This window comes from Cyprinus carpio, unplaced genomic scaffold (assembly GCF_018340385.1).
Source record: "Cyprinus carpio isolate SPL01 unplaced genomic scaffold, ASM1834038v1 S000006588, whole genome shotgun sequence".
Lineage (NCBI taxonomy): Eukaryota > Metazoa > Chordata > Actinopteri > Cypriniformes > Cyprinidae > Cyprinus > Cyprinus carpio.
In genome coordinates, this window is record NW_024879240.1 from 191,422 (window position 1) to 212,279 (window position 20,858).

The window sequence follows — 20,858 nt, forward strand, 5'->3', positions numbered from 1 at the left end:
ATAAGCCATTATTTCTAACTGCATCAATGCACCTCTTTTTTTTCTTTTTTTGTTCCACACAGGGTGTGGGGAACATATCCCAGCTTACATCATTGCACTTCCTTTTTTTTTCTTTTTTTTTTCCACACAGTGTTGTACTTATCCCAGCTTACTGGATGTTTGTGTGCAAAGTACAGCTGCACCTCCCAGCATCTAAAAAGAGACCTCAAAATAAAAACTTCAATACTAAACTACCATTTCTCAAGAATAAAACTCACACATCTATAACTTAAGCATGAATGACGTGGCGTTACAGTCTTCCCGGTACATCCTTTGCTGATGCTTTAATTTCTGATGAAGAAACAAACTCATCAACATTTTGGGTAGTCTGAGGGTGAGTACATTTTCAGCTATTTTTTTTTATCTTTTGTTAACTATTCATTTAAATATATTGTTTTTTTACACAGAAAAAAATTAACCAGTTAATGTTTATTATTATTATTATTATTATTTAGGGTTATGTTAACTATGCTGTCTGTAATAAAATAAATAAATATAAGCTAAAAAAAAAAGACAAAAATAAAATTATGTTTGATAATGAAAAAATGTTTAAGCAAAGAGCAGGGGTGCTACTATGGGTTCTGGGCGCCCTGAAAAAAATTGCATTCCGAGGGTTAATTTACAGTGAAAAACCATAAACCAGTTTGTTTATCAGTTATGTACAGTATATTAGGGTTTTATGTTACAACATATGTTGTTAAATTAATGTTTATTGCATTATTTTGGTGTTGTGTTACCATGATGTTTTTTTTGTTGATCCCAAAAAAGCTATGTTAGTATTTAACTAACTAACTAACTACTAAAGCTACTTGTGATTGTTATTATGGTGGTTATATCAGTATATGTTGAAGATACAAAACAGATTTTAGTAGCAGTATGGCCTTAATAATTTAGCTGAAAAGGGCTGTAGTTTTTGTAGGTTGTTCTGTCAATCTTACAGAATTATTCTGGCAACCACACTTCTCTGATGGGCACTAAAAGAATGCGTAATCATAAATCGTCTCACTCGAGTACAGAGTCACCACTGACAACAGGCAAGAAAAATCAGATCCTGTCTACCTTTAATCTGCAACTACAGTAAAAAATCACTTGGTAGCTTAGGAAGTCTGCACACATTTTCTTTATTTAATATGTGCATTAAATAATCCTCCTGAACAAAGTAGCCTATGACAATAAATCTGCATTGTTAATCCTTTTGATCTTTTATTTAAAAAAAAAAATCTAACCTTTAATTGAGGTAAAAAAACGAAAGAAAGAAAATAGGTAGAAATCTGACGACAAAATAAATGTTTTTTTCTCTCTCTCTATGATACACACTGACTAAAATTAATGGAACCTTTTTATTCAATACTTTTTGCAAACCTCCTTTTGCCAAGATAACAACTCTGAGTCTTCTCCTATAATGCCCAGTGTGCAGTGTCCGAATTGTTAAAAAACAAACAAACAAACAAAAACAGTCTCTTTGTACGAAAAGACACCTAAATGATGCCCCTTCATATTTTGCTGAGTTTGTTTTTGTGCTGGTACCTTGGCTTGTTTAGGCCTATCATGGATAAATCAATATGACAAAACATCAAATAATTTTATTAAATGATTAATTGAATTCTTCAATCAAACGATTTGTCCAAGACGGCTGATTAAATAAGAATTGAAGCAAGTGACTATCTATGTGAATGTAAAATTGAACAATTAACCACACTCAAACCCAACAAAAACAAAAACAATAATCAACAGAAACACAACACTACAAAAGAACACAGACTCATAAATGTTCTGCTGTTGCTTTGTTTATAGCTGTTTCGTTTGCAAAACAGAAAAGAAGACAAATTGTGTCTAAAATGTAACTCACTTCTTGTTTGTTGAACTGTTGTATAACTGCTGTATATCACACACACCTGCCGATACATAGGAAAATGGCACTGGTTATGTGATATTACTTAATTTATATAAATATTAAATAAATACTCATACAGGGATTTCTATAAATTGGGGATAGTTACTTTTAAAAGTGATGCATTACAATATTGCGTTACTCCCTAAAAAAGTAACTAATCATGAATAAAAGCCTTCTGAAGTTAATCGATGCGTCACGTTACTTACATTACTTACAAATTACGTAAAAAAGTTACTGTTTCGCGTTACTTTTTTTTTAATATGAGCAGGGCTTGATTGTTTTTAATATAATAAGTTCTATTCAAACAAATGCAAAATACCTTTCACACCAAAAAGTGTAATGGATTAAACCTCAGGCTGAAGGAAAAGTTATTTCAGCGGTACAGTAGAACACAGGAGAAAGAAGGTTCAACGCTCTTCAGCAATAAAAAAAACAATGAAGCACAATTGTTAGTTTATCTGAAGTTCATTTTTGCTTATTAGTATGGTTGAACTGGATCATTCAAAGTTCAGCAGCAAAGACAATTAGTTAATAAAAGTAGATTAGATACATTTGTGTTAACATATTTAATTATGCAGGTTTGCGTCATATTCTGATTTGCATTTCAACTGTTTTAATTCATTTTGATGAATACCAAATCTGTTTTTTTTGTGAGTGGGATGAATTAAATGCACATTCATGATTTAGTCTACAACTTCATCATGTTCCACACAGTGCCACACAGCGCCTCTGTACTTCCAATTTCTCCCAAAATGTGACAGGAGACTCGTCAGTCAATAAATGGGGAAATTTTTGGAAAAGGAACTCTTTTTCCTTGTAAATTAAAAAGTAATGCGTTACTTTACTAGTTAATTAAAAAAAAAAGTAATCTGACTACATAACTTGCGTTACTTTAATGCGTTTACCCCCAACATTGCTAACAGCTCTCTTAAACAGGCTTCATTATGCAGCAGTGAATACTTTTGGACTCCGGAGATGTGGGTTTTTTTTTTAAGTCAGTGACATACTGGATAATGTCAACTCGCATGGAATAGAATGGAACACATCTCTCATCTCTCTCTCTCTCAGTATCATCCCCCAGTTCTGTGAGGCGTGTTGTCAGTTTGACAGTCTAACTCTATCGCTGCAAACAAATCTTGGGGGCAGATGCATTTGAAAATGTATTTCTGCGTCAACATCTTGAATGGGAGCTTGTGCAGGGCCCGATTCAAAACTCGCAGGTCCAAGATTGGCCGTAAGCCACAGCCTTTTTTGGGTACAGTGAAGTAAAGGCTGTAAAACCCTGATCTCATATCGGCTGGAGGGACTGGTTCTAGTCCACACTTCTCACCACGAAACTGAACTGGATGCCCCTGAACGCGGGCATCTGTAGACGTGGGGAAACTCAAAAAACTAAACCACTCAGACGATCCTAATGATACAAACAACACAGCGAAATGGGCTGAGGAGCGTTAGCCAGGCTCCCAGAGACTGTACAAGCAGGACCAGAGGGACCACAGATGTACCCACAGTGGGGCAGCACGCTGGAGCACAGGGACCCAACTCGGAAGGCATAGCGTCCCGAAGTGGGGTCTGCGTGTGTGGGGCAACACTTACCTGGCTCCACAATTGCACGAGGGCACTGGGCGCGGGAGATAATATAGCATAGCGTTTCTGGAACCGGGCCCCTGCTGCCTGCTGGCGATAGAAGAGGGTGGATGAGGATGGCCAGGGTGTATACCGTGACCGCAATGTCTCCCGTATCCTCTTTTGGGACCCAATGAGATATTTTGTGGAAACAGCTCTTTTTTAAACTTTGGGTACCCTTTGTCCCAACAAAAAGAAAAGAAAACAAAGGATGCTCCTCCCGGCCCTACTACGGGGGAGGAAGTGGTGTGGTCACAATCTCCCGAAGAGCTGTCCCTTCCATCTCTGGGTCGCCCGTCTCATGGCCGCTTGCCTTTTACGCTTCCCCAGCTCGTTTTGGGCAGGGGCCTGGATGGGCAGCGCCACCTTCCTGCAGCGCAGCTCCGGCCCCGCTGTTGCCTCTAGGTGGAAGCTGGCAGCTGGCAGCAGGGGGATGAAGCAGACCAAAAATGCCAGACAAAGGACTAAAAAAAACGACACTTGACATAATCCAGCATATAAACCTATGCCTCTCACATATTTCACCCTACAAAGACACAACATGGCTCTCGCTATCCACCTCTAGAATAGATATCCGCCAGATTTAGCCCAAGATGGCATTTCCTGGACCACTAACGTGGTCACCCGTCTCGTAGCCTTTACAGGCTTTGGATGGGAGACCGCGGGTTACCCCCCACTCCTAGGTGGAAGCACTCCTCATACACAACGCATCGCAACACAGTGTGCTCCACTGGGGGGATCGCCACGTACCCCTTGTGCTGCCCCACCATAAGAGGGTAGTGAGGTGGGAGGAGGTACCAGACCGGTTTTTCGGGCAGAAAAAGGTGCCGTCCACGATTCTAGTAATCTCCTCATGCACTTTCTGGAAAGAATGGCACTGGAGCATGGGCTGAGAACCCAGCCTAGGCCTCAGCAAGATACCAATCGTCTCAAACAGCTCGGGACAGGGTGGGGTCTCTCCCCAACATAGCTCTCATCCACAAAAGCATAGCCCTCAACGTGGCTTGATGCTTAGACACGGTGAGGCATACGATTCTGGGGCTGTGCATCACGCGCCACCAGGTTGCTGACTGCATCCAGACAACTCAGGGGTGGAATGACATCTTTAGAAAGTGTTTTGCTTTTTTAGGAAAGTAGCTCTTTCTCAGTGCTGAAGTGCACAGGGGAAACCACCACTGCAGTGCCGTCACATCGACAACTGCGGTTCTGAAGAAGATCCCAATTAATCAGTACGTCCAACGTGACATCGATTGTGACAGACTGAAAGGGAACTTCTTTTATTTTATTATTTAAACAATATATTTCACAAATACACCAAGCTTTATTCCAATTTATATTTTATAAATACATTGGTCCACAATAAGGTATAAGTAGCTGTACCACCTGTTATAATATTCCTAATATATTTATTAGTACAACTGCATTTAAGAATATCAATGTCTCATAGAAACATGCTGTCCCTAACATATATTGCCTCAGAAGAATCACTTCCACAAGCTCTTACAATCCTTGTTGGGGTATAGGGTCAAATACAAGAGCATACTCTTTTGGCTTAACTGAAAGCCAAATGTATCCAAGAATTCACTATAAGATAATTAATCTGTTTGAGTTTGAAAGTGATCTAACTAACACAATATCAGTATCATTCTAGCTTTATAGAGAAGAGAGATTTATTTTTATATTGAAAACATCTATTATCCCAAATATAATACATTTATTTGGGGGAAAAATTGTGCTTAAATACCAGCTTCCAGGCCAGTACAGCTTGGTACAACAGTACAGCAGTTTATCGATTTTAAAATCACATGTAGATCTGTGCCACCCATCCTGTCGAACACATTTTGAAAATACATTTTTATTAACATTATAACATTAATTTAATTAGGCTAACCAATTAACCTTGAATGTATTGTTTAAAGTTTCTTTGATGTCATACACCGATCGGTCTGCACAGGGCCGCTGCACAGGGGCCGCTTCAAGTTGAACACACCTAAATACACGTATAATCTGCCAGTCAGTAGCCTTGTTTGAGATGCACCTAGCATCACCTTAAAGGGATAGTTCACCCAAAAACCAAAAAATTACCCCACGATTTACTCACCCTCAAGCCAATCTAGGCGTATATGACTTTATCTTTCTGACGAATACAATCAGAGTTATATTTAAAATGTCCTGGCTCTTCCAAGCTTTATAATAAAAGCCTTCTGAAGTTAATCGATGCGTTTTTGTAAGAAAAATATCCATATCTAAAACTTAATAAAAAAATGAATAAAAGCCTTCTGAAGTTAATCGATGCGTTTTTGTAAGAAAAATATCCATATTTAAAACTTTATAAACCATAATCTCTAGCTTCTACTAACTGTCTTATGTGCGTTCACAAGAGAGTGGAGTTCAGCGGAAGATGTAGGACGTAGGTGTAGCTTAAGTGATTGGACAGAAACTGATGTTTCACTACTAACATCACACAATATACATACTTTAACTTACATAAAAACAATCAATAACTCAAGAAATTATAGCAACTTTATTGCATTCTATTGAGTCCATATGGTTTAATTTTTTTCTTTCACCTGAGTCCAAAAAGAACAATTATGGCACACTTAGTGCATGTTGATTTTTTTGCTAATGATAATTTTCATCATTGTTTTTTGGTACCTAGGGTTGCCACCTTCAGCCAGACAAAATAAGGGACACCCACCCCCCCAAAAAACAAACAAACAAGTTACTATTAGCTCACAGCTCAACAATAAACCATGAGAGAAAACATTCTCCAGTATGTAAACTTTCAACAAAATACATTAATATTGTTGTTTTAAATTTGATTATTTATAATTATTCATAATTATTAGTCTTTTTTGACAGTTCTGCAGCTGTTACCTGGATGGGATGAATTTTTGGTTATGGTTCACCCAAAGATGAAAATTATGTCATAATTTACCCAGGTTGTTCTAAACCTATATAAAGTTATTTCTTCTGTTGAACACATAACAGAATAATTCGAATAATGTGGGTAACTAAACAGCTACTGGTCCTCAGTAACTTCCACAGAAGAGAAAAAATACTATCAGAGTCATTGGGGAACAGAAACTGTTTGGATACTCACATTCTTAAAAGTAACTTCTTTTATGTTCAACAGAAGAAATAAGTTATTACAGGTTTGGAACAACTCATGGGTGTGTAAGCGATAACAAAATTTTATTTTATGACCCCTTTAAGTCATGCCTCTCTGCAAACTGCGCGTTCATCAATAGGTACAGGGTAAACTTTAATTTAGCCCTACATCCGGAGAGTCTTTTGTTCAGAGGGCTAACGTGAGCTCCTCGATGGTTTAAACCGCACAGGTATCTCCGTCGCTATGGAAACTAGTGTGAAAGGGCTTTAACGTTGCGTGTTCTGGAGTCTCCGTCGCTATGGAAATAAAGACACCAAAATCACGCGCAAATGAGCTTCTCTAATACTTCTTATGAAATGGATTTCATTATAATTGCTATTAGTAATATAAACTGAATACTTTTCATTTATTAAAATATGTGTTGGCATTTGAAAAACATGGGACAAATCACGTCACGTATTGATTTGATACGGGACTCATCATTTTCTAAAAGAACAAGGATGGCACACTTAGTGCATGTTGATTTTTTTGCTAATGATTTGTACCGGTGGTCTAAAAGAACAAGGATGGCACACTTAGTGCATGTTGATTTTTTTGCTAATGATTTTTAAATGCACATTAGCCGCGTTTCCACTGTCGGGCCAAAAGTGAGCGTGCTAGTGTGTGCCAGGGCCAGTCACATTTCCACTGTCACTTCCGGGCATTCATCATCCCTCATCCCTACTTACTATTGACCATCTGAACACCCAATACCCAAAGTCCAAAAACTGCCAACAGAGGAGTAGTCAAGGCGGAGTTTATCCAAGTTAGGAAACAGTTGGCACCGCTTCTCATTTCCCCTGTCTTCAAACCAAGCTACCAGCTACAATCTGCATTTAAAACATTCAAAACCATTTTTAAACTATTTTAAAATGAACCTTCAGACACCAAGGAGTGTCTGAAATAACTTAAGATTGCGATCCAATGGAAATTCTGTTCATTGTGAGGCAGAAATGTATCATATTTGATGCTAAAGGCTACATATGCTAACCATAATAATAAATACATGTAAAAATCATAAAAAAACAAAATCGTGTAATTAATTATTACGGTTATCTTCCAGCAGTCTCTGGTATTTTCATAAGCATAACATCCATTTAATAACACGTTTACGATTTAATATCCATTTAATAACTCCATTACAACACAAAGGAACAGAAGTTCATGACTGTGACAGTTCGCCCCCTCCCGGAATGGTGGGTCCTCGCACCGAGAGAGAAAGTCCAGCGGAGGGAGGGTGGGGGTTCTAGCAGGCGGGCATGGGGCAGGCAATGGAGAGGGAGCATGGAGCATAGTGGAGTGGATGGAGGAGCCAGGGAGGAGCCCCGGAGCAGGGGGAGCAGGGGGGAGCCAGGATAGCGGCCCATGGTGGAGTCGACGGTGGGAGTAGCCATGGTGGAGAAGGAGCCGACAACACCAGGGGGCAGACTGACAGAGACTGCAACGATGGATGAGGAGCCCAGGTTGGAGCCGAGCAGATGGAGAGCCAGGGTGACACAGAGGGTCTAGAGGTCCAAGGCGGCGCTGAAGGCACCGGCGACCGAGGCGGAGGCAGGGCTCTGGAAGCCCGCTGCGGAGTCGGAGCGACTGAGGATGGAGGTGGAGCCGGAGGGAAGGAGGAGTCTGACAGAGCCAGAGGGATGGAGTGATGAGGCAAAGTCACAGGAGTGGAGTCCCGAGGCGATGGATAGTCGACGACTGACCAAGGCGGAGCTGGAGGAACAAGGGAGTCCGGTGGAGCTAGTGGGTGGACGGGCCATGGTGGAGACAAGGGAGCTAGGAGCCAAGGCGGAGTCGAAGGGTCAGAGGACCGAGGTGGAGTCCAGGACTCGGAGGCTGGAGGCGGAGAAAGGGGATCCTCACACCTAGGCCGAGCTGGAGACTGGAATGAGCGCGGCGAATCATCGGGGAAGTCCTGGCCACAAATCGTCTGGGAAGTGGGTAAGGCATGCCAGATCAAAAAAGTCCCTAATATGGTCCTCCAGTGACTGCCGGGATATCCATTCCGGGAGAGGGAGAAAAAAAAAACGAGAATGAAAGAAAAACACAGCTAACTTACTTTCCGGTCCGCTATTCTGTAACACAAGCTGGTTGTACAAAGTAAAGAGCACGACGAAGGAGATAACAAATAAGGCTTTTAATCATACATGGGAGGGAAAAAGGGGCACATCCAAACATAAATCCAAATCGTGGTTGCAAACATTAATAGCGGACAAAACAGAACTGAACAGACAGGGTATTTTAAACACAAGGAAAGTAATGAGAAGAACGGGAACAAGTGGGGAGTAATCAATTAACTAAACTAGGAAATGAAACATGACCAAATAGGTTTTCCCTATTGTGTTATATGTATGGCCTACGCTTTCTAAAGAAGTTGATGCAAACACAGGGTTTCAATGTTTTCCCTATTGTGTTATATGTATGGCCTACGCCTTTGGACTTAAATGGACTGAATTGTTTTGTGCATTTCTGTGTTTACAAATAAATGGAGCAGCCGCGACTGAACGTGTTTTCTCCTTTTATGTGAAATAATTATACATATTAGTTGGATTTAGCATCACGAATGTGCACTTCTGACACAAATTAATAAATTACTGTCGCTGTAGCGTTTTCTTTTTTTTTAAATCGTAAATCATTGGTAAAATATCAATGCTGGAGTTTTTTTAAATCGTTTTCATCAATTTCGTTTTGCGATATCTGACATCAAATTCAAATAGCAGCATTAATTTATTTTCCCATCGCTGGTGAAATGCTGGGGTTGTGTGACGTTTGCTTCAGAGAGGCGTGTTAAGGGTGGGTTTTACATTAGCTGGTCCGACAGTGGAATCGCAGCATGATTTTGGCCTCCCGGCTTGAGGTGCGAGGCCATTGGCCCTGCCTGGCTCGTTGTTAGCCCTGGCTCACACTGACCCGACAGTGGAAAAGAGGCTATTGTGTCATGACTTTACTTTAAGGGGCACATCATTACTAACTCATTATTAACTACCCATACACGAGCATCAAGTCATGCTTTGTTAATGCATTATTTTATCACGACTTTACTTGAGCCATAATCCATAATCTAACTAGCTACTTACTAAATTCAGGTCATGATTATGAAAATACTCTCAAATACACATGTATTAGTACAACTAGCATTCAGCCCAGTTAAGTGAAGTTGTATGCGTACAACAAATGTTCTTTGTAGGCTTTTATTTTACATTTTTTAACTGTGTATAAGATGAAGTATGCTGAGTTTGACAGGAAAGAGAATAACACAACACAGATTATGACCTTTTTATATCAATTATTAATGTACTTGGTATTTTCTATATTTAATATGGAGGATCAGTGAAAATAATTACAATTAGGAATTTATATCTCCAAGAGGCTTTGTACTAAATTTTGTTACGAGTTGTACTAAGAGTTTGTACAAAATTTTCATTTAGTGAATCTTAAATACTTAAGTGAGTCTAGAGGTCACATTTTCCTCTGGAGTCAAATTGTAAAAAGCATGTTGAATTTTACATTTATGACCCTGCTGACTGAAGAGCTCACAAACAGCAAAACCGACCCCACCAAGCTAATGTAATACAGACATTTGAAATTCAGTGAAAGACAAATTATCTCTGAAAGTCATACTTTTGTGAATGTGTACAATTTTGATTAGTGGAAAGTTCATAATCCCAATTAATTAATTAAACCAAGTCACATTATCTCTCATATGACTGAAGGAAAGAAAAAAAAAATTCTAAAACGTGTTCTTTCTTTCTCCTAGGTTAAAACAATTGATTCTACAATGGCTAGCTACAGTATGTAATCTTTTATATTCAAAAAATACATTGATTTGTTATGGCTTTACAAGTTGTCAGTAAGTATTTGTTTTTAATTCTCTAATAGGTCCTAAAAGAATGCCCTTTCATGATGAATCATCTGTTTCACATAACAGTGCCTCTGCAATTACCTGCGCAGAATCATCACTGACAACAGGTAAGTCAATTCGATAATTAAAAATAAATAAATAAATAAAATAAAAATTACAACAAACCAGTTATCTTAAAATTTATTATACAGTTTATTTTAAATATCACCGTTAATTAACTATTTTCTTCCACTGGACAGATATGGCCATCATGGTGCAAACAAAGAAAATAATGGACGGTGTAAATGCTAAAATTCAAACCGTAAAAAACATTGACCAGCCCATGACTACATTAAAATCCTACATAGTGTAAGTGTTTACTTAGTCCCAATATGGAATATGATTGTCCATATAACTTTTTTGACAAGCATGCATCCTCAGATCCTCTGTTTCATCTGTATAATGCACAGAGAAGTCATTTCAAAGATGGATCAGATAGATAAAGACAACAGAAGGAAAGCAACAATAGGGATATTTGGACAATCAGGACATGGAAAGAGCTCCCTAATAAATGCAATCCTGGGAGAAGAGGATCTACTGCCACCTGGTAGTTTAGGTGCCTGTACAGCTGTTGTTACTCAGGTGGAAGCCAATCTGGATGACTCCAACTACACAGCGGAGATCGAACTCTACTCTAAAGAGGTTTCAGTATTATCTATAGTATTCTACTAATATTTCTTCAGTATTATATTCTTAACATTATTTTTAAGACTTAAACAATCAAATTGATTTTTGGAATTAAAGGGTTACTTCACCCCAAAATGAAAATCGTCATCACTTACTCACCCTCATGTCATTCCAAACCTATATAAAAAATTCGGAATCTTTTCACAACAAAAAAAAGTCTCTAAACAAAACTGAAATAAATTTGATCTTCACAAAATTGAAGTGAATTGAACTTAAAGTTCCGGGTTAATGATGCTCAGACGCACAACCAAAGTAGCAAGCTCTAAATTCTTACCTACAGATCTTTGTTTCTCTGGTAATGTCATTTGTGTTCTGAACAAGAAAACATTTTTTTATGGGTTTGGAATAACATGAGGGTGAGTACATGACAAAATGTTAATTTTGTGGGTGAACTATCCCTTTAAGAATATGATGTTTTTATTTCATTGGATGCTTTCTGTATTTGCAGGAGTGGGACAAAATGCTCCAAGTACTTTTCAGAGTTTTGTCAGATGACAGTGAGGATAGGGATGATGAAATGTTTGAAAGTGCTAAAGAAAAGATTACTGCAGTGTATGGAGAAGATGCAGATAAGAAAAAAATTGAAGAACTTAAAAAAGATAAAAAATTTGCTGAAATCAGCAACTTTTTGTCCGACAGTGAAAAAATCATCTCAAAAAGAGAAGTATGTTTTAACAAGCTAAATGTGTCTAATTTTAAAAATATTTACTTATTAATAATGCTTAATAAATGTAAATTTGACATTCAGAATTTGCAGTAACGAAATCACATTTAAATCAACATTACATTTATTTTTTTTATTTTTTTGTACAGAGATCTGACTTTGCCAATGAAGTTGCATGTTTCATACAATATAGTGTGGCAAGTCCCGGTGGCTGGTACTGGCCACTTGTAAAGAGTGTGAAAATCAAGATTCCAAACTGTGATGAACTTTTGAAACACATTGTCCTTCTTGATCTTCCTGGGATTGGAGACTGCAATAAGACTAGAGAAGACCTGTGGAGATCTGTAAATACAACACTCTTTTTGAACAACTGTCCTCGCAATTAACATCCTTTTTAACAATATAATATTCGTGCTTATTGAAAATGTACAATAATACATAATTTACTGCGCTACTGCAAGTGTAAGATTTATCCTTGTGTAACAATTTTTTTATATTTCTAACCCAACAGAAACTGAGAGAGTGCTCTTCTGTGTGGATTGTAAGTGATATCAATCGAGCAATCACTGACAAAGATCCCTGGGGGATATTAAAGCACTGCATTCAGGACTTGGGACCAGGAGGAGAATGTAAAAACATTAGCTTCATCTGTACAAAGACTGATGATATCCATCCAGGAGCCTACATGAGGTTACCACTATAAAATATTACACAGCAATAAGAAGACAACAAAGATCATAAGTGATTTTACTTAATGAAACATTATTTCAGTTCCATGTTTCATTATTTCATTTTTATTTAGATGTTCACGGCTGACTAAAGATGAAATAGGAAACAAGGTTTGGTAAATTTCAAATAAGCTACATTTTCTAGCTATAGTTGTTTAGTTTACAAATTTGTGATTTTATGTCATTTGTCAGAAAAAAAAAATACTAAGATGTTATGTACGCAGTGACAAATTCTCTGTATTTTTATACTATATAATTATGATTTTTTTTTAATTATTTTTCAGGATCAGACAGCAGTGTGCATACTTCACCGAAACAAAACCACTAAGGAATCAGTAAAAAAAAAAATTGAAAGTTTGAATCCTGGAACCAAAGTAAACTGGTAACCAAAGTTTTTACTTTTTTAAAATTTGTTTTTACTAGGCATTTTTCAAGCAAAAACAGAAAATTATTTATTTATTTTTGTGATCCTCATTATCATTGTTATTATTTTAAAGAAACTGATGGAGAAAATCAGCACTGAAGTTTTTACTGTAAGCTCCAAGGCATTTTTCAAGCAAAATTCAAATTTGGAACCCACTGAAACAGGTAATGTATTACCACAGAAAATGAAAAGTGTGGTTGCTTTGCCAGTACTGTAATTGAATGGTTCCCTTTCAGTCGGTCACATTCAACATCACGTCGGACGTACCAATGAATTGGGATCTAATCTGAGAGCCCTGTCTTCTTCCAGTATAAACTAAACGAGCCAATTCATATTGGCATACAAGATTTGCATCTCGCGCTCCACCCCACAGCGCGGGTACAAATGCGGAAGCAGGTGCAAAGCACATTCAGCTTTTCACTTCTGAGCTGAGCGGTTCTATTGTTCTGCACTCCCTGTTGTCTGAAGAGGATTCTGACGAGTCTACAAGTGCTCTGGGGAAGACGTTTCTCCAAAATTGGTGTTAGTGTGATGGCACTGCTGCTGTGGTTTCCCCTGTGTGCTTCAGCACTGTGAAAGAGCAAGTTTCCCTAAAACAGCAAAACATGGGTGTGGCTTTGTAAAGACGACGGTGCATCTTTTAAAAGTTGTCATTCCACCTGTGTGTTTCTGGATGCAGCCGTTACCTGGTGCCAGATGACAGTCACAATCGTTGCCTCACGTGTTTGGGCATTAGGCACGCTGAGGCTGCTTTTGTGGATAAATCATGCTCTCACTGTGGGAGGATGACCATCTCTGTGTTGCGGTCGAGACTCCAATACCTCAGAAGAGGTGGAGTCCCATTACCTATGCCCCGATCTAGATCTTCTTCCATGCCACAGAAGAGAGCTACTTCTGTGAATAGCCAGGGTGACCTGAGGGTTACAGTGGGGGCCAACCTGCTGGGTAAATCTCCGTCTCATTCGGGGCTCCTCCGGATGACCAGATGTCGATTGCGGCATCAGAGGGTGAGCTGGAGTCCGGGGATGAGGACTAGGCTGCGTTGCCCCCTTCGGGGAGAGTAGCGTTGCCCAAGCCTGACCCGGAACTGACAGCTATGCGTTCCCGGGCAGCCAAAGCGGTGGGGCTCAAGTGGAGCGATCCACTGTGTCCTGAGCTGTCAAGGTTGGACAATTGGTATAACAGAAGCAGACGGAGGCGATCAAGCATATCCTGCCCTAGTGGCCCGCTGCTGCTTTTTCACGGATGACATTGTATCGCTATGCCTGGCCAACCTCATCCCCCTCTTCTATTGCCAGCTGGCAGCAGGGCCCGGTTTGAGGACACCATGCCTTTTCCCGCACCCTCTGCCCAACTGTGGAGATAGGTAGGTGTTGCGCCGCACTCCCAGACCCCACTTCGGGACGCTATGCCTTCCAAGTCGGGTCCCTGTCTACCCCTCCATGGGTACGTCTGTAGTTCCTCCTGTCCTGCTTGTACGGTCTCTGGGAGCCTAGTTAGCACTCCCCAGCCCATCTCGCTGGCTCATTCGGACCGCCAGACTCGGCTATGCGATTCAGTTTGCCCGGCATCCCACCAAGTTCAGGAGCATCCAGTTCACCTCCGTGTTGACCAGCAATGTTCCTGTCTTACGGGCAGAAATCGCAGTTCTGCTGGGAAGGTCGCAAAAGAGCCGGTCCCTCCGGCCGATATGAGGTCAGGGTTTTACAGCCCTTGCTTCATTGCACCCAAGAAAGGCGTTGGGTTATGACAGGGTTCGTACAAGGTGAACTGAATGAATTCATTTTAGAAAAATAGTTGGCAGAAAATTTCTTTGCTATTTCCAGGGGCCAAAACCTTTATGACAAAGCTATGCAGAATTATCAGACTGTCTCATGCTATCATTTAATGCTGAAGAGGACTCTAGAAGAATGCAGTCTCACTAGAATGAAATCTTCCATGTGAGAAGCAACATTTGTCTCTGATCAAAAATAAATGAATCAGGTCATCAGCTCATGAGTACACTGAAAAAAAAATATGATTTCACTCAAAAACTGCTGGTAAATTTCACAAAAAATACAAAGGAATTGGCAAGTAACGCATTGAATTAAACATGAAATTTTGAAGTAAAACAACTGAAATAAAAATGTTTTATATATATATATATCTATATATATAGATATATATATACATATATACATACACTCACATATACTATGGAGATTCAGTAGTTGTTTTTAGGCAAAAGTTAGGCAAAAATACTTTGTAGTTTTAATTATACTTTGAAGATGAATACCACATTTAGTAATACATTTTGAAAATGATCTGCAGAAATACCAAAGTTGCAGGAAGTTCTGAAGAGTATTAACAGGAGGATTAATCAAGAAATGGCCAGAGGTTACGTCAGTGATGCAAAGGGAGTGCTGTCCTTGATCCAGATTTTTTCACCGAATACAAACGAAGAAATGGTATGAATCAGAATTTCTAATGTTCTTCAAATTAGGGCTGCACGATTAATCGTATTTTAATCTCGATAACGATATCCACCTTTCATGATTAATTAAAAACAATTGTCACGATATTGGCCGTTTCGTTATTTATCCTGAAAACGTGTTTTTAATTTGGCATTTGCGTTATCTTGCATTGCTAGCAAGTCTTCACTAGCATTGCTTGTGGTTGCCAGATGTAAAGAGCTTCAATCCCAAAAACAGAGCTTTTCTTCTTTAAGGATACACTTTCTGCCCGATATTTTACTTAATCTGTACAATCTGGCAACCCTGTGTGCCACTCACTGATGGCTGAACAAGCGCTGATGATATGAAAACATACATGTGCTGGAGTTTAGCGATCTCTCCACAGCGATATTCTGCTTACATGAAAGTGTCATACAGCCAGTGTTTTTTCACAAGCCATTTGTGTAACCAAATCTGCCATGATCAAACTTCCAGTTTCAATTATGGATCTGTTGTGTTTGAGGAATAAATTAGCTTTTGCTACCTGTGGCAATACAATGGGGAAAATGTACATAAATTGGAATTATTGTAAGTTATATTAGGTGTTTCTAAAGTTTTTACCAGTTTTCATAATGTTAATCAGTTGAAAATGGCATGGCAATGTTAGTTTTCAGTGTGTATTAACAATATTTGATCAAACGATCGAGTGGTTTGTCTCATTTGTGAACAAATTGTCACTTGGAAAATCTAATGTGAATACAGATTACAAAATAATAACCAAAACAATGAGTTTTGTATTATCATAGCTGGTTAAATGATGTCAGTGGTAGCAGTACAGACCAAAGTTTGGAAACATTACTGTTTTTAATGTTTTTGAAAGAAGTCTCTTCTGCTCATCAAGCCTGCATTTATTTGATCAAAAATACAGAAAAAACAGTAATATTGTGAAATATTATTACAACTTAAAATAATAGTTTTCTATTTGAATATACTTTAAAAAAAAATAATTTATTCCTGTGATGCAAAGCTGAATTTTCAGCATCATTACTCCAACCTTCAGTGTCACATATAACATCCAGTCTATCACATGATCATTTAGAAATCATTCTAATATTCTGATTTATTATGAGTGTTGGAAACAGTTCTGCTGTCTAATATATTTGATGAATAAAAGGTTAAAAAGAACTGCATTTATTCAAAAAAAAAGAAAAAAATCTAATAATATATATTCTAATAATATATTTTCTTTACTATCACTTTTTATCAATTCAAACACATCCTTGCTGAATAAAAGTATTGATTTTATTTAAAAAAGAAAGAAAAAAAATTACTGACCCCAAATTACTGACCAGTAGTGTATATTGTTATTACAAAATATTTTATTTTTTAAAAAAAAACCTTTTTTTTTTTTTTTTACTTTTTATTCATCAAAGTATCCTAAAAAAGTCTCACATGTTCTGAAAAAATATTAAGCAGCATAACTGTTTCCAACTTTGATAATGAATCATCATATTAGAATAATTTCTAAAGGATCATGTGATAATGATCCTAAAAATTCAGCTTTGCATCACAGAAATAAATGATAATTTAAAGTATAATAAATTTAAAACCAATTATTTTAAATTGTAATAATATATCACAATATTAAATTTTTGTTCTGTATTTTTGATCAAATAAATGCAGGCGATGAGCAGAAGAAACTTCTTTCAAAAACATTAAAAATAGTAATGTTTCCAAACTTTTGGTCTGTACTGTATGTAGTCAGTGGAGGTTGGTTAAAGGACACATGAAATATTACCCTTTTGATAGAATAATAGTTATTAATTAATAATCGTGAGTATAATTTTAATCAAAATAATCTTGATTATCAGTTTAGCCATTATCGTGCAGCCCTACTTCAAATGCATATGGTTTACAGAAAGCAGCCAAGTAGTACTATTCTCTTATAATATTTTCTAATGTATTTTAAGGTTGAGACAAAGGCCAAAGTCCATGATAAGCTGGCGAACAATCTAAAGAATGCACTGACAGAGTTGGACCGTCAGTTTGAAAAAAATTTATGAGGATCTGGACATGTGTCTCTCAGAGGGGGTACAAAAATCAGTGATATTATGTTGATCAGGACTATAACTGTTGTTATAGCACCTTTAAGTGTGATTCAGTTTATGTCAAACAATTGAATTTAATCACACTTGACACTACTTTTCAGTTTGTTTACAGGACTATAACTGTTGTATCTGTTTTTGTGTTACAACTCAGGATGACATCGATAATAGAGGATTCCATAAAACACTTAAAGCTCTATGCAAGAATAAAGGACACTATTGGTCAAAAAACTCGAGCGAGATCCCAGATCTCAACGAGTGTTTGGCCACACACATGCAGGAAAGCATTAATGAGGAATTTAATCAAATTTTTCCGTGAGTCCCGTTTCTTATTCTTCTTTTTGTACTTAATATAATTTTAACTTCTGTTTAATTCTGGGAATGATGCTTGGGAGATTTATATTTCCAGTACTTATACTCTACATTTTTCTGTTGGTCTAGTGTTAATGGCAAAACGGAGAAATCATTGCAAAAACACCTTGATAATGTCAGTATCATCCAAAGTGACAATACATACTGCAGATCGTCTATGCTATACCACATTCAGAACTTCATCAAAACACGGGTAACTTCAGTTATTCTGCACATATCTTTCTTTACTACCATTATAGATTAAAATGAATTAAAAACTTAAAAAAATAAGTGTTGTTTGCTACACATAAATACATGAGACGTAAGATCATCTTGTCAAGGACAAATGCCTTATTAATTTGAAGTGTGAGTTACATACTGAATTTGGCAAATCAAATCATTTTAAATATGAATAGACTATAGTGCAGAACAGCAATTTATATACTGTTTTGTCTTCAAGAAGCTCCGTTTTGGAAGAAAATTTGTAGACCTTAAAGCGACATTGATGGAATAGTTACCTTTCAATTGCATGGCACATTAAATGTATATATCTACAGCTGTTACTTATTTTATTATGTTCTGTGTTTATTTCCTCTGGCCCTCTGAAAAGGAAAACAAACTGAAGGTGTTACTCGGCAGAAAAGTTATTAACAGGAAGAAGGAAATCTAGTCATCAATCTCAACAACGATTCAGAAAAAAATGGGTATTGGCTATAAAAGTAAGTCAACATTAAAAAAAATAAATAAATAAAAATTCAGTCAGAAGTCCAAAAGATGTATTGGTCATTTTCTGCCAGGGCATTATCCAGTACTGAACGGACATTTCCGTTAACTTTAAAAAACAACAAAACAAAGTACAAAATTCAAAGTACAGGTTAAACACATTTAAAAAATATATATATATGGAAAAATCCTTCATATTTATACACTACATTGTGCCCTATTTTTATAGATTATTTAATTTTACAGTGTATGAAACTGAGATAATTTGTATTATAATATTAACTAACTGAATTAGATGTTGTTGGTTTTTTTAAATGCTGCAATCTGGTCTCACTGGAAAAATTTTTTCACACTGCAATAGAGTTGTTCTGAAGTTTTCTTATGCAATCGTTAAAATGATGAATTGTGATGGCACTGAGAAACAGTGTAACAAGAGTACAGTTAGCTATAATATTAAACCTGCATAGCATTTTTATTGTTGGTTTTTTTTAATGTCTTCAAATTAAAGATGAATACTACTAATACTTATTTCAGAAGCTGCAAAAATAAAAGGAAATAATACCTTAAAGAAAATGCAGAACATTCTAAGTGGTACCATTGAGTCATTAAAAGATGACATGTTCAACGACGCCAAAACGGAGTTCCTTGAGAAATTCAATAAGTTGAAGGTATTTATTATGTACTTATTTCACAAATCACCTGTATTGCAATTATGAAAAATATCTTAAATGTAAGATAAACCTCAAACCCAAGCATAATCCCAGAATAAATACAATCAGGTGTGACCCCACACCATTAAATGTGGGGTGAAATTTGGTAATTTTGGTAACTATATGGTTGATACCATCAACTTGCCAATTTCTTTTTTCTCCTTTTTTATACTTAATTACAGTTTAATAATGTAAAGTTTAAAATCCATTTTTGCTCAAATAAATCTATTAATTATAATTTAAATAATAGTAATTCTATTAATTATCTTTTAAATAATAGTAATTATTACAACATGCCATGGACACTTATTGCTCAATTTCAACTGTAACTTTCCACAAAAACAGAAAACAAAACAGACAAACATCTTAATTGGGTTTCTTGCCATATCTTATCTTACTCTAAATTTCTCATGTTTGTTTGTAAAGCTCGAAATAAAGAATGACTTACAATCTCATATCAAAACATCAAAAAAAACCCTTCATCTCAACAAAGCCAAAAAAACCACATTACAAAAAAAAAAATTACTAAATCACATTACAAAATAATAAATTACAGAATTTTGATTGTACACAAGACAACGAGGAACAGACTAGGGCTGCACAATATATATATAATATGAGAATTTTGTCTAGATGATTTAAATAGCTATGTTTGTAAAGAATTAATAATTCTAGAATGATTTGGTGCCATTTTGTGAAGTGCATCTCCATAGAAAAAAAGCATGAGAGAAACAAAAGTAAAAAAAACTTCTGTTAAGGGCTGAATGATTTAGGAAAAAATGTGGGTGAAAACATCTGGGCATAACTAAAATCTGTGAAGAGTGCATCAAAGACATATAGCGCCTGCAAAGAGAACAATGCACAACAACAGTGTAATGACACATTTAAAGGCAGTTTAGATTAAATGGATCTCAAAATATTAAAAGAAAAGGCTTGTCTAATGGAAAGTCTCAACTTAAAAATAATAATGGCTTTAGAAAATAAAAGTGTCTTTAGTCTGGACTTAAAAATATTAAAAGAAAAGGCCTGTCTAATGGAAAGTGGCAAGGGGTTCTGAAGCCTGGGGTCAACAATCCAGAAAGCACGATCCCCCCTGCACTTAAGTCTCGACTTGGGGGTAAACCGTAGATCCTGGCTGGAAGACCGAAGGGATCGTTGGGGCCATTTACAGATTTGTTAACAAAATCCACTCTAAAGCAAACAGACAGCCAGTGTAATGAGCATAAAATAGGAGGGATATGCTCCCTCTTTTTAACCCCACTCTTTTTGATCTTCGCCGTTACACCTCGTCCTCGCTCCAAGTGGGCCTCGAACCCGGGTCTCTGGCATGGGAGGTGGATGCACTAACAAGGAGGCTAAATGTCTGCAGCCACTAGCATCAGTCGCTGGTCCGTCTCTTGACATCAGGGGAGAAAAGTTTACC

The 20,858-nt window shown here is 37.2% G+C and overlaps 1 protein-coding gene and 1 long non-coding RNA gene across 2 annotated transcripts; both read left to right on the plus strand.

Annotated features, from left to right (window-relative positions):
• Nucleotides 1-256: 256 nt before the first annotated feature.
• LOC109112398 (nuclear GTPase SLIP-GC-like) lies at nt 257-17,652 on the plus strand. Its single transcript, XM_042754745.1, has 13 exons — nt 257-373; nt 10,468-10,501; nt 10,590-10,679; nt 10,812-10,920; nt 11,022-11,253; nt 11,747-11,962; nt 12,112-12,306; nt 12,474-12,652; nt 12,765-12,801; nt 12,975-13,064; nt 13,188-13,278; nt 15,425-15,561; nt 17,517-17,652. Exons 2-13 carry the CDS (start codon nt 10,489-10,491, stop codon nt 17,607-17,609), a joined length of 1,482 nt encoding a protein of 493 aa, XP_042610679.1. The 5' UTR covers nt 257-373; nt 10,468-10,488; the 3' UTR covers nt 17,610-17,652.
• A 136-nt stretch (nt 17,653-17,788) lies between these two features.
• On the plus strand, nt 17,789-19,904 carry LOC109067550. Its single transcript, XR_006159531.1, has 5 exons — nt 17,789-17,966; nt 18,093-18,216; nt 18,613-18,721; nt 19,260-19,393; nt 19,862-19,904. It is a non-coding gene; the product is annotated as an uncharacterized LOC109067550 (long non-coding RNA).
• Nucleotides 19,905-20,858: the final 954 nt, after the last annotated feature.

What these genes read in the sequence shown, in the direction of transcription:
- LOC109112398 (XM_042754745.1), top strand. An exon ending in GTTTGAATCCTGGAACCAAA is followed by an intron (nt 13,065 to 13,187) that starts GTAAACTGGTAA and finishes ATTATTTTAAAG; the next exon opens with AAACTGATGGAGAAAATCAG. An exon ending in TTTGGAACCCACTGAAACAG is followed by an intron (nt 13,279 to 15,424) that starts GTAATGTATTAC and finishes AATGATCTGCAG; the next exon opens with AAATACCAAAGTTGCAGGAA.